The sequence below is a fragment of the Aedes albopictus genome, unplaced genomic scaffold (assembly GCF_035046485.1).
Source record: "Aedes albopictus strain Foshan unplaced genomic scaffold, AalbF5 HiC_scaffold_361, whole genome shotgun sequence".
In the NCBI taxonomy this organism is placed as follows: domain Eukaryota; kingdom Metazoa; phylum Arthropoda; class Insecta; order Diptera; family Culicidae; genus Aedes; species Aedes albopictus.
The window spans coordinates 11,357-24,804 of record NW_026917157.1 but is presented as its reverse complement, the minus strand read 5'-3'; the positions used below and the strand labels follow the sequence as shown (position 1 = coordinate 24,804).

The 13,448-nt window shown below is 47.7% G+C and overlaps 1 protein-coding gene across 1 annotated transcript; it reads right to left on the bottom strand.

The window, feature by feature from the left end:
* Positions 1–534: 534 nt before the first annotated feature.
* Positions 535–10,106, bottom strand: LOC109427501 (histone-lysine N-methyltransferase Suv4-20). Its single transcript, XM_062843616.1, has 2 exons — positions 9,564–10,106; positions 535–9,495 (listed from the first exon to the last, which is right to left on the bottom strand). Exons 1-2 carry the CDS (start codon positions 9,942–9,944, stop codon positions 5,863–5,865), a joined length of 4,014 nt encoding a protein of 1,337 aa, XP_062699600.1. The 5' UTR covers positions 9,945–10,106; the 3' UTR covers positions 535–5,862.
* Between the last annotated feature and the right edge of the window lie 3,342 nt (positions 10,107–13,448).

Here is a 13,448-nt window from a genome sequence, read left to right as displayed (position 1 = left end):
ACCGTCCTGTAATCCATCCATCATATTCCCCCCTCTTTACACTACCCACAAAGGCTACCCAACAAATGGTGGTAAGTAGCAGTACTTACAAACATTTAAGGACTTTCTTGGTCAAGATTACAACACAACGATAAACAAAATCACGGGGAACTCACAAATCTTGGACTCTTCCACACGCCACTGGTTACAAGCGATTACTCCTTTTCTTCTTGGACGACTTCTCAGCGTTCCCAACGTCTGTTGTTGAAATCCATTCACAGAATCCGCTCTCGGTTTGCGTGAACTTCATCAAACTGAAATTGATCATTTCCAAAAACTGGAATTGCTGCTTGACATTTTTCACTAAAAATAGATCCATATTTGGTACATATTACATATGCAACATGGTTTTCCGGCGAAACTAATTCGGCTGAGAAATTAAATTTAACTCTAGACATCGGAGCAGCTCAATCTTAAACAGAATGGTTACGGCGCTAGGGCTTTTGTGATATTACACACGCAATTCGAACAGAAAACAACGAAAAGCCGAGCACATTTTTGTTTGGAAAAGATTTTCTCTTATTATTTGCATTATTCAATATATATAGTTTTCAGTAGTTTTTTTTAGTTTAGTACTAGTTTCTGTTCTTTTTTTTCTTACTGATTTTTAGCATATTTTTACTTCTTTTCTTCATCATTCGGCGTTTTCTAACTTCTCTATGTTTCTCTACAATCAGCAGTGTTTACAAGTTATTTTCACCATCTTTCTCTCTGCTACTGCCTCGCTCACTATGCTACAGACCTGTTTGTTTTTTTTTATTTCCTTTCTATTTATATGCGTAATAGGGTATCGCGCTACTTGGGCGGTGGTTTTCTTCGTCTGTTATTTTCGTCTGTTTTCCACTGTAACTCGGTCAATTTTGAACCGATTGACTTGAAATTTTGTACACGGGTAGATACTATACCTATCTCACCGCATTCCAAGAATTGTGTCAATTGGTTCAAGATTGACTGAGTTGTAGTGGAAAACAGACGAATATAGAAGCCACCGCCCAAGTAGCGCGATTCCCTAGTTATTTATTTTTACAAATTCAAAGAAATGAATTTTACGGTTCAGCGTTGATTCTGATTTGTTTCAGCCGTTTTCTAAATACAGAGTGCAACCGGCAACTGTGCCCGAGTTGCGCGGGTTTATTCTTATTTTCATATATTTACCATTTTAATATTCATTTATCACAAAATTATGTATCTTAGTGCTGGGTGTGTGTGTGGTTTCCAATTACTTAAAGTGCTAACGCTTAATTTTCGCATTTCTTCCATTATGTACTTGCTGGGAACGTTCCTGCCGACTCTGTTGTTGAGTTTTCTGTTTTTTCTTTTCTTTGGAAAGTACTATATGCGGATGTTTATATACTTTTTTTTTGGGAGCAGACGCGCCGATGTGGAATCAGGGATTAAGGCGGATTCTGTACTACCAATAATGACAACCTGATGGACCAGTCAATCAATCAATCAATCAGTCGATAATCGAGCTGCGTGTCACACGAACGCTTGACAAGCGTTTGCCACGCTGTACAAGTGCTGAACAGTGCGTGCGTTTCAGCCTCAAGGCGTTTTCTCTCAAAACATTATCATATTTCAACGCAGACCTAGCTAAGTGTGGGGGATTTTGTTCATAATTTGTATTATTTATACATGTTCAAAGGTTTTATAACTTTTATTTTACAGTAATGTGTATTATTTTGCGATTACTCTTGTGTTCGGAGATTATCATTTAAAATGCATTACCCCTTTCTCTCGCTTTCGCGCTTATTTCCATTCCCGTTCATTTTCCCTTCTTTTGATTAGTTTATATTCGTTTTATTTAATTTAGTGGCAGTTCTAGTTAAAAATTCTGTATTTCGAACGCGATGATTGATGATGTGGCTGTGATGGCTGAATGATTGAAATGATAAAATACCGCTTCTAACAACTGATCCGCCCCTGCTTTTTGACAAGTTCTCTTCGAAAGACGAAGGAATAACGAAAGTTATCACGTTGTCTGCCTTTTATACTTGAACAATCCGTTTGTCCCCAACTCTGATTGGAAAGATTCTCTTCTGAAACTTGATTCTCTACGGAAGCTTCAAGAGTTTCTCTATGGATGCTTATCTACGGAAATTCTAGAGCTTTTCAACGAAAGATTGTAGAGCTTATCTACGGAAGCTTGAAGAGCTTCTCTACGGAAGCTTCAAGAGCATCTCTACGTAAGTTCGAAGAGCTTCTCTACGGAAACTTGAAGAGCATCGCTACGGAAGCTTGAAGAGCTTCTCTACGGGCTGAAGAACTTCTGAACGAAAGCTTCAAGAGCATCTCTACGGAAGCTTGAAGAGCTTCTCTACGGAAGCTTCAAGAGCTTCTCTACGGAAGCTTGAAGAGCTTCTCTACGGAAGCTTCAAGAGTTTCTCTACGGAAGCTTGAAGAACTTCTCTACGGAAGCTTGAAGAGCTTCTCTACGGAAGCAGAAGAGCTTCTCTACGGAAGCTTTAAGGTGAAACATCAAGAAATCCCATAGCACTTTTGCATACAAACTTTAGAAGCACAAATCTGACGAACGAAGCAACGAACTAAGCCGCACTTGTTAATCGTGGCTTTGCTCACTTGAAAAAAGAAGCAGTTTTTCCAAATCGAGCGCATTTGTTTACGAATTTTTAAGATTGGTGCTTTTGAAAACGTGAGTAGGGGTCCGAGCCGGCCATTGTGGCAGCCATATTTGGATTCTCTGAAGTTCCCCCTTAAGAGCTTATCTACGAAAGCTTCAAGAGCTTCTCTACGGAAGCTTGAAGAGCTTCTCTACGGAAGCTTCAAGAGTTTCTCTACGGAAGCTTGAAGAGCTTCTCTACGGAAGCTTCAAGAGCTTCTCTACGGAAGCTTCAAGAGCTTCTCTACGGAAGCTTCAAGAGCATCTCTACGGAAGTTTGAAGAGCTTCTCTACGGTAGCTTGGAGAGCATCGTTACGGAAGCTTGAAGAGCATCGCTACGGAAGCTTGAAGAGCTTCTCCACAGAAGCATCAAGAAGTGGAAGCATCAAGAGCTTTCCCACGAAAGCTTTTCTATGGAAACTTCAAGGAAGCATCTATATGGAAGCTTCAAGAGATTTTCTACGGAAGCTTCAAGAGATTTTCTACGGAAGCATCAAGAGCTTCTCTACGGAAGCATGAAGAGCATCGTTATGGAAGCTTGAAGAGTTTCTCTACGGAAGCTTGAAGAGCTTCTCCACAGAAGCTTCAAGAGCTTCTCTAAGGAAACTTCAATAAAGCATTTCTACGGAAGCTTCAAGAGATTTTCTACGGAAGCTTGAAAAGCTTCTCTACGGAAACTTGAAGAAATCCTCTACGGAAGCTTGTAGAGCTTCTCCACAGAAGCTTCAAGAACTTCTCTACGGAAGCATCAAGAGCTGTGAAACAATCAAGAGCTTGTCTACGGACGCTTCAAGAGCTTGTCTACATAAGCTTCGAGAGCATTTCTACGGAAGCTTCAAAAGCTTCTCTAGGGAAGCTTAAAGAGCTTCTCTACGGAAGCTTGAATAGCTTTTCTACGGAAGCTGAAGGAGCTTCTCTATGAAAGCTTGAAGAGCTTCTCTACAGAAGCTTTAAGGGATTCTCTATGGAAGTCCCAAGAGGTTCTCTACGGAAGCTTGAAGAGCTTCTCTACGGAAACTTCCAGAGCTTCTCCACGGAAGCTTCAAGAGCTTCTCAACGGAAACTTGTAGAGTTTCTCTACGGAAGCTTGAATAGCTTTTCTATGGATACTGGAAGAGCGTCTCTACGGCAGCTTTAAGAGCTTCGCTACGGAAGCTTGAAAAGCTTCTCTATGGTACAGTTTATAAGCCGAAACTCTTCATGGAAGCTAAAAAAACTTCTCTACAGTAGCTTAAAAGTTACTGTTCTCTCTCTCTCTCTCTTCTTGGCGTAACGTCCTCACTGGGACAAAGCCTGCTTCTCAGCTTAGTGTTCAATGAGCACTTCCACAGTTTTTAACTGAGAGCTTCCTCTGCCAATGACCATTTTGCATGTGTATATCGTGTGGCAGGCACGAAGATACTCTATGCCCAAGGAAGTCAAGGAAATTTCCTTTACGAAAAGATCCTGGACCGACCGGGAATCGAACCCGTCACCCTCAGCATGGTCATGCTGAATACCCGTGCGTTTACCGCCTCGGCTATATGGGCCCCAAAAAGTTACTGTTCTCTAGCTTGAAAAGCTCTCCACGGACGCTTGGAAAACTCATCTACAGACGCTGGGAAAGCATGACGTCAGCGAGCTGTAAGTATAGAAAACCGTGTTTTTGGATGTGTGTAAGTGTTGGAATCGTCGATCGACCAATCATTCTCGCTGATTCTTCGACCCTGACTACCCTTATACGGCATAAATGCACAGATGCAATCTTGTGGTATTTCTTGGAGATAGTGAAGGATTACCAGAACAACAAAACAAATACTTTTCAGGAAGAACTGATTGAAATACAACAAGGACACAAACAATAGAAAACTCAACTAAAAACAAACGAAAACACAAAAGAAAAACAAAAGAGTCGACCCAGAAAGATGGCGGCGGTACGTCTACGGACACACACACACACACACATAAATATATGCTAATTAGGATGTCTACTACAACTGTACAACACAAATAGGGGATTCGTTTTAGGCGGGCTAGATGGGATTAGAACACATTTGCTTTGCTTACTTGCTGTTGTTTTGTATGTTTCCATTTTCGGCTTATGCTATGTAGGGTATGCTTTTGAAACTAAGTAATTGTATAAATGACAACTAATTAAACCTAACCTCGCGCGCGTGTCCGTACGCAGAAGCGTACCTAGTACACATACACATGTACATACATTATTCTATACTTGGAGGGGAGCTGTTTCCCGCGATCTATCGTTCTCTCTCACACACACTCGCACTCACACTTTCTTTAGTTGTGAAATTAGCAAATAATAATTTACGATCGATAGTTGCTGCGTGTACGGCCGCACTTTGAGACGTATGGGGATATTGGCAGTTTCCAAATGAAACCAGTAAAATGAATTTTGTATCGAAAATAAAGAAACATCTGTTGCTTTTCATACAATGAAACGAACGCGAATGCGCAGCGGGAACATGGGATTTTCGAAATCGACGAAATCGAAAGTTTGTTGGCGAGGGAGGCCAATCTGACGGAGGGGATGCCAAAAAGCCGGTGATCGCATGCGTCGGGACTATTCTTCTGCTGGGCTAGCCACGGCTCGAGTTGAGCAGAACTCGAAGAAATTTTCGATGATTTGCGAGACCTGTGAATGACGACAAACGGGATATTGTCCGGTGGTGAAGATTACGGGCACGATCGTTGAGGATAGGAAGCGACGTGGTGGGAGGTCAAATGGTTTGAGTAGTTTTAAGATTTGAATTTAGATTTGATAGTGCAAAATGAGGAACCAGATAATATGGGAACACTGCCGTCAAAAGATAAAATGCAATAATATCGTAATATGTAAAGCAAAAATAAGAAGAGGCGGGTCAAGTGTCAGTTGAAACGTAAATCCAGAGTAAAGTAGAATGAGTATCTAACAAAAATTCTGTAGAGCTTGCAAGAAAATAATGAGCTATTTCTCCAGTATAGGTGCAAAATGGTATAAAAGCCGTTGGGTACCACTGTTCGCACTTCCCTAGCACAGACTTCAACGTCAAGCTGCGGTGAAGTCAGTACCCTAGGAAGTCCGAAACCCCGCCCACAAACCATTCGACCTGGATTCCCTCCCGCGCGCATCCTATCGTCCCCGTTCGCCCCTTCCACCCACAAGCCATCGCATCAGCTTCGCCGCCGTCTCCTCCTACCGCTGCCCACCGCCCATCCCCAGCGGTCAGTTGAACGTGGCCACTCCCGGTTGCGTCGTAGTCAGCGCCGTCAGCTGCTGGTACGGGCTGCACTTGGTCGGCGTCGTGCCACTGGTGTTGCTGCTGCTGCCACCGCCGCCGGCACTGCCGCTGCTGCTGTTCACGCCCACGCCCACATGATGATGAAGGTGGAGGTGGTGGTTGTTGAGGTGGTGATTGTTCAGGGTCAACTCGCCGAAGCGATGATGGTGACTCGGGAGGGTATGGTGATGGAGAGGGATTTGGGATTGGGACGTGGGTGGAAACTCTTGCAGCTGTGCCGTGTGCTGAATAACGTTGTGTTGCTGCTGGAAGGGCTGCTGCGACGGCGTCAGGTCTGTGTGATGGGAAAGAAGCGAGAGAGGAGTGGATTGCGGTTGGAACTGGAACAGATTCTGGTGATGGTGATGGGGATGTGAATGGTGCTGAAATTGGTTGCTTTGGAGGAAGGAGATGGGATTGAGGGCATTGGCGAACAGCTGGGATGGTTGGGTTTGCTGCAGCGATTGTGGAGATCTAGAGAAGGTACTCACGGAGTACCCGTTGAATGCGGGGAACTGGGTTCCGAGGGAGGTCCGCGTCGGGCTGACAATCACGCCCGGCGTGTTGTTGATGATGATGCCCGAGTTGGCCGAGCTGGCAGCGCTGCTGGGAGTGGAACCTTGGCTATTTGGCGTTAAACTGACCACCGGCGACAATGGCAGTGAAGAGCTCGGCGTGGAAGGAGACGACGAAGCCGATATCTTTGCAGTCGGTGGAATGTCGATTGTGCGGGTTTCGTTGCCGAAGATCAGTCGCAGCCGTTTGGTTGGCGCTGGAAATGCAATCGGCGATCGTTTGGGAGGGGTGACTTGATTGTTGGCGGAAGCGGCCGCAGCAGCAGCTTCAGCCGCCGCAGTAACAGCAGCCGTCACCGGTCCCAGCGCCGACGGTTGCAGAATAACCGATTGGTGGTGCTGAGGCGGATGAACGGACTGCTGTTGCTGATGATGATGATGGTGCTGCTGCGGCGGAAGATGGTGATGGTGATGATGATGATGAGTATGACGACGAAGTTCGCGTTTCACTCGCTTCCGATGTCTTCTGGCCTCCTTAGATTTGTGACGCTTCTTGCGTTTCTGCGATAGCCTACTACTGCAGCTACTGCTGTAGGTCAACTCATCCTCCAGGTCGTAATTCTCATCATCATCATCGTCTTCATCGTCGTCCTCATCTTCCTCCTTGTCACTCCCTTCGGCGATCCCTTCCACCCGCAAGACCTCGTACTCTGGCTTGTAGGTGTTGGTGCTGCAAGTGTCCTCGCTCAAGCTAGTACCTGATTCGATGATTTCGTCGATCACCGGACTTCTTTTCATGCGAAGCGTTAGCTTCAGACGCCTCTCCGGAGTCTTGAGCAGTGCCTCCTGGTTCGGTATGACCCTGCCCAGACCCAAGGGTTCCCCCGGCCGTTGCTCTTGTGCCGGCATCTTGTTTTCCCAGCTGGAACTGCTTTCCGATTCGCTGACACTTTTGGACACTTTTCGCTTCCGTGATCCGATCACCGTTTTGGAAGCTAGCGGCTCGTCGGTCCCCACGCGATCACCGGTCCCATTACTAACGCTAACGCTACTACCATTGTTCCTACCGCTAGATTTACTACCACTATTACTTTCACTACTACTACTGCTGCTGCTGCCGCTGCTTAGAACGATAACATCTCCCTCATGCCGGTTTCTGCTTCTTAACAACTTATCATTAGTATTATCATCACAATTGGTTACTTTCGACAGGATCACGTCGTCCTCGTCCTCGCCCTCGCCCTCCTCCAGCATGAGCCGCCTCCGCCTCCGGGTGGCACGCCCGATTCGCTCCAATTCGGCGGCTTGCCTCTGCAGGGCCACCAGTTCGTCGGCCTGCATGATCCGGGTCTGCAGTTTCTGCTTCCGCCGGTTGCCCCGGTTGGAGCCGTCACTACCGCCGCTGCTGCCGCAAACGCCACCACCGCTTGTCGTCTCAGTCTCTGCCCTCTCGTCGGTCGTCATCGTCGATTTCGTTGGGGTTTGGGGCTTGTCTTGCTCCATTTCTTCTGGCAGTGTTGAGGGTTTCTCCGTAGTCGTCGTCGTCGTCATCATCGATGTTGCGGTGGCCACGGAAACAAGCTGCATGCCGAGTAGACGCTGCTTCCGCCGGGTCACCCGAGGGCTGATGTGCTCCGTTATGGAACGCCGGATGGAGCGTCGTTTGAGGGACGATGGAGGTCGCTCCGGAACTTCCGTCGGAGGATCCTGTCGTTGTTCCTCCTGTGGCGGATGGTGATTTCTTAGGGTGTAACCGTTAAGATTGCTACTTTCAAGGAGATCATTGAACACATAGACGTTGCTGTCCTGGCTACTGCTGCAGTTCTTTGGCGGTTGTTGGAGAAGGTGTTCCTTGGCCGAGAGGGCCGAGATGGTACTGCAGCTGCTTTTGGATGCGAACGAGTGGTTGCTGTTGTGGTCGTCGTCGATTACGATGACGTCTTCTTGGGAGGAGATCATCTTCATCGAGCGGGGCATCATCTTCCGTTCGGCGGCCGTCGGGACCGAAGTCTTGGCCGTCACAAAGGAGGAAGTTGACGAAAGGACGCTGGAGATGTCCGTGTTGAGGCTGCTGTTGCTGCTGTACCTTCGGCGGCCGTTCTCTCGCAAGGGTCGCGTACTTCGGGTGGCCTTCAGCGGGACCGGAGTGGAAGCTTCCTCCGTTGTGGTTGCCTCCGGATGGCTGGCCGTTGTTGGCTGGGATTTCTTCTCTTCGTTTGGGGTTTGAAATCGACGTGAAGACCGTGTTGCCATCTTTTCCGTTGCAGCATCTTGCCCTTGCTTTGGCTTGGCTTTCTTCTCCTCAGTAGGTTCGGCAGGAGTTGTGCTACTACTCAGATCCACTTCCGGAGAAGATTGAACGGCTTCGAATGAAGGTTTCTGCTGGGCCAACAGCATCTCCGCGTCGTACTTCGTCATACCCTTCTGGCGTAGCTCCTTCATGCTTAAGGCGGCCAACGCAGACGGAGGTTCACTCTTCCCGATGCTCGTCTTGCACAGATCCAACGCATTGTTCTTGCTTTTCAATCGGTTTAACCGATTGTCGGTCTCCCGCAGTCGGTACCGCACTCCATTCGGACTCTGCTCCTCGCCGTTCTTGTCCTTGGCAAAAGCTCCTGTCCCCCTCCGCTCGCAAGTCTCACATTCGCAGTACCGATTGTTGTCCCCGAAAAAATCCTCCCCATAGAAACAGGTGATCTCCTCGCCGATCTCAATGTCCCGCAGCACTTTGACGCATGCCGTGTCGCGCCCCGTCGCCACAAACTTGCAATTTGCCCGGCAATCGTGGTTGATGTACGCCGCCGGTCCCAACCACAGCTGGGCGCAGTTCTTCCTGCAGCTGTACATCACCGAGAAGTCGTTCTTCCCCGGCTGCAGTAGGGCGTCCTCTTCCTTCTCCGTCAGCTCCGCGATGCAACCCACCAGGCACTCGATCTTCTCGTTCTTGAGCCACTTGCGCGTGGAGCAAATCTTGGCGCCCTTTTGGCCCTCCAGCGAGTACCGGTAGCACGCCTCGATCACGAAGCCCGCGTTACGGTCGAACACCCGAAGGTAGCGATATATCTGTGAAGGAGAATGAAACCAGGAGATTAGTACGGTTATGGATAGGCTGATTGAAGTGAGACACTTACGTGCGATTCCAGTCGCTTCTGTGCCAGCTTACTCTTGTTGAGTACGGCCCGCGGAATCCAGTTGCCCTTCATCAGCTGCTGGTAGCAACGGGCGTAGTTCTGCGACCGGATGAACTCCTCCAGAATGTCCTTGATCGGATCGGTGTTGACCCGCAGCGGCCGATACTTGAGGTTCATCTTGTGCGTCTGAAAGCCCAGGATGGGATCCAGCACGAGTCCGGTGGCCAGGTCGTCATTGTCCGAGAGCTCCTTTGGGGTCATCCCGGTTCCAACGGCACCCACCTGGTGCGGCCTCGGCTGCGTACCCCGGGAATGATTCGAAATGGCCACGGAGGAGTTCGAGGCGCTGCTGCTTCCATGGCCGGTCGAAGCGACTACCATTTTCGGCACGAGAACAGAGCTGATCGGAGGTGTTAATTGGCCACTATTGCCGCTTGTGACGTTACTTTCGGACCCGTTGATTCTGGCTTGCCGCTCAAGCTGCTGACGCCGTCTATGCCGCCGTCGCCGGCTGTCGAGAATAGCCGAACGTCTTGTATCCGGGGGGCCAGTGCGGGTCGATCGGAGCTGCTGGGCTGCCACCTTGGCGCGCAACAGCACTCGGCGTTTCCTGGCGCTGGCGATGGCACTGCTCCTCACGATGGTTCCCCTCCGTCCTCCAGCTCCTCCGACGCCGCCGCCGCCGGCCCCGCCACTTCCAGCGCCACCGCCACCACCGACGACGGCACTGACCCTTCTGGTTGATGCTATCGCGAGGGCTGATGGTATTGCCGCCGCCGAGACAGTCGTCCTGAATGCGGCGACTGCTGCTGATGGCCGGCCGGACGCTGCTCCTCCGGTTGCCGCTACTAATGGTGGCAGCTTGGCTGCGGCTGGACCACCTCGCAGGGTGTCGTCCGGTTCGGTGATTGGTTAGTCAGTTCTGCAAAAGGAAAACGGGGGAAAATGTGTTAGCTGTGGATGAAATGAGCATGGAATGAAAGTGAGAAGGCTTCTGGGTTTCCCTAGCACGAACATCATATAGCAAGTGACGACTACGACTGAATAAAACCAGTGGCGAAGCCCTAACCTCAAAACTACCTGTTCAACAAGTATAAATTCATGAATTTTTTGAATATTTCAGTTTGTAATTTCTAGAAAACGATTCCCATCGTCCTGCTAAAGATAAGGTTCTGTAGATTTCAATAACCATAAGGAATCTGATCGTCAGCAATGTTGACACACTTTGTAGGGGTAGTATGGACACTCAGTCACCGAATTATTAAATACGCCTTTCGGAAACACATCCTACTCCTCTTCGGAGCCACCATTCGATGTAATATCACGCAGCCATTTTGATCCATCTATCTATTCACGATGGCCGCTATTGTTGGAATACCATCTGGAGCCGATGCCTTGTTTGAGCGTACTACAGCGATGAGTTCCCCGTTTGTCACCGGAGTAACTTGGTTTAGGCCGGTTTGGTAATATGTGACGGGGTCCCACATTTGTGTGTCGTGGAGCGGGAACGTTTCTACGATCTTCTGCAATATATCGAGGGAGTGCTGATGCTCCTTTCGCTTTGACCATCACTATTCTGTATGCATCACTCCCGGGAATCATGTTGGCGGCCTGGTAGAGATTAAATCACGTTCGATCACTTGTTGATCGATGTGTGGAGTCTTGCGATTTCTGGTACACTGGTCAGCACTCATTTCTGAGTAAGGATCGTCTTGGCATTACGGAGTCCCACGCATGGCTATAGCTTTCTACTAGATTGTTGGTGTAACTCTCCATGAGGAATCGTTCCACAAATTCCAGCTTGTTGAAGCGCAAGGCCAATCATCGATGACCCTCGGCTGTGGCAGTCTAGCGCCATGTTCAACTCTATACCGAATCGCCAGATGGTCACTGTGTGTGTACCCATCGTCAACCCTTCCGTCTGAGTTAGAGCTTATACCCGGACTTCAAAAGGTCACATGGACTCAGCACTATTCCTACTGTAGGTATTTTTATTGCCTACGTTGTCTGGCCATAGATTCGAGTAGAACCCAACTTGCGTTATTCAAGCGGCTTCTCTATTCGACCACCCATGCGTTGAAGTCATGGACGAAAACTGGTCTGCAGTCGTACACCCCATTGATCTTCGCTATTACGATATCCTCGTTCGATGTGGAAATTATCTCCTGAACTGCCTGGACTGGATACCGATTTACCACAGTAACTGTTGTGCGGCCTCCCAGTGGTTTAGGTTCAGTTGTGTGACCTACACTATCGTCGGCTGTATTGTCCTCCACGTGTCTTAAAGTTTAAGCCAACCTATCGCATGGCGCTAGTTCACCGTGCAAATCAGGCATTTTACTGTCGAGTAACACTCCCTAGGATGTGACCCTCTTCTTCGCACTTCCTATAAAATTTGCTCCTGTCGGAGCATTTACACATCTACGACTTGTGGCCTTGCTCGAAGCACTTGAAGCACGCCTTCGACGGTCTAGATATCGCCGGTCTATGTTATGATGAGTAGTGATTTTTCAGCCTTTCACGTAGGGCAAGACACTGCCGGAGTGCATTTTTCTTCTCAGAGTTGCTCATAATTACGACAGCCTACACGTGGCTATGGGTTCCTACTAGATCATCGGTGTTACTCTTCATGAACAATCGCTCCACAAATGCCGGTTGTCGAAGTGAACTCAGTCATTCCCAATAGCTATCGATGACCCTCGGCTGTGACTATCTATACACTATACCGAATCGCCAGATGGTCACTGTGTGTACCCATCGTCAACTCTCCCGTCTGAGTAAGGGTTTAGATCACACGGACTTCAAAAGGTCACATCGACAATGGACTCAGCACTAATCCTAAGTACGTATTTCATTGCCTACGTTATCTGACCATAGATTCGAGTTGAACCCAACATCTTGCGTTATTCAAGCGGCTTCCCTATTCATGTTTTGATCTGGTTTGGGTGCAAAGCCGTAGCTATCTGATCGTCGATCGTGATGTAAAATGGGATCGATCGTTAGTTTCATCTGTAAGAATTACATTCCGTTATATACGCCACCGAAATAGTTCTTCCAGTACTCGTTTTGTTTAGAAATGACGTTTCCAATGCTGATCATGAAATTTCCTACAGTACCATGAAAGAAGAAAGGTCCTCAACTCGGATGGTAACTGTCTCGGTATTCACATAGACCGGGATCTTAAAAGGCTCGTCGCAGCATATCAAGCAACATTGGACATTATGTGCTTTTTCGTAGTGAAGCTGTATGCCGTTGTCTTCCATCTCTATTAACACTCAGTTACGTGTATGGAGTAACTGAATGCTATTGATATCCGTGAGGCTCCACTATGTATCGTTCCCCAGGAAAAGCTGGAGTTTACCAGCATCAAGTCGAACTTGAAAAGCGTTAAAATCAACAACTAGTGTTTTTCTTCTACCCACCATGAATTTTGTTTCCACAAAACATCGGGTATAAGTGTAGGGCGTAGACTACTTTTGACCTGAACTGCCCACTTTGTCTTCTTGTCCTTTTTGATATGATCTTTTAGTTAGAGGAATCATATTGGCCACTTCATGTTGACCCAATCTATCTAGCCAACTCATCATTTGTCAATTCCAAACTACATCTGAACGTCGTTGCTTTATACCACAGGTTTTGCTAAGCCTTTTGATGAGAATATTTTGAATTCTTCTTTCTGTCATGATGTCTGTCGCTATGGCTGTTCTCCTTGATCGTGGCGAACTGGGTGCTATCCTGTTTTCACTACAACAACGCCCAGTGCTTTATTGATTAACAAGCGAAACATACGATGATATTACCGAACTTGATTTGGATCATTTTCAAGCAGCTTCTCCTTGCTATATTTGCCTATTGATTCCATAGATATTTCATTCAACAGATCTG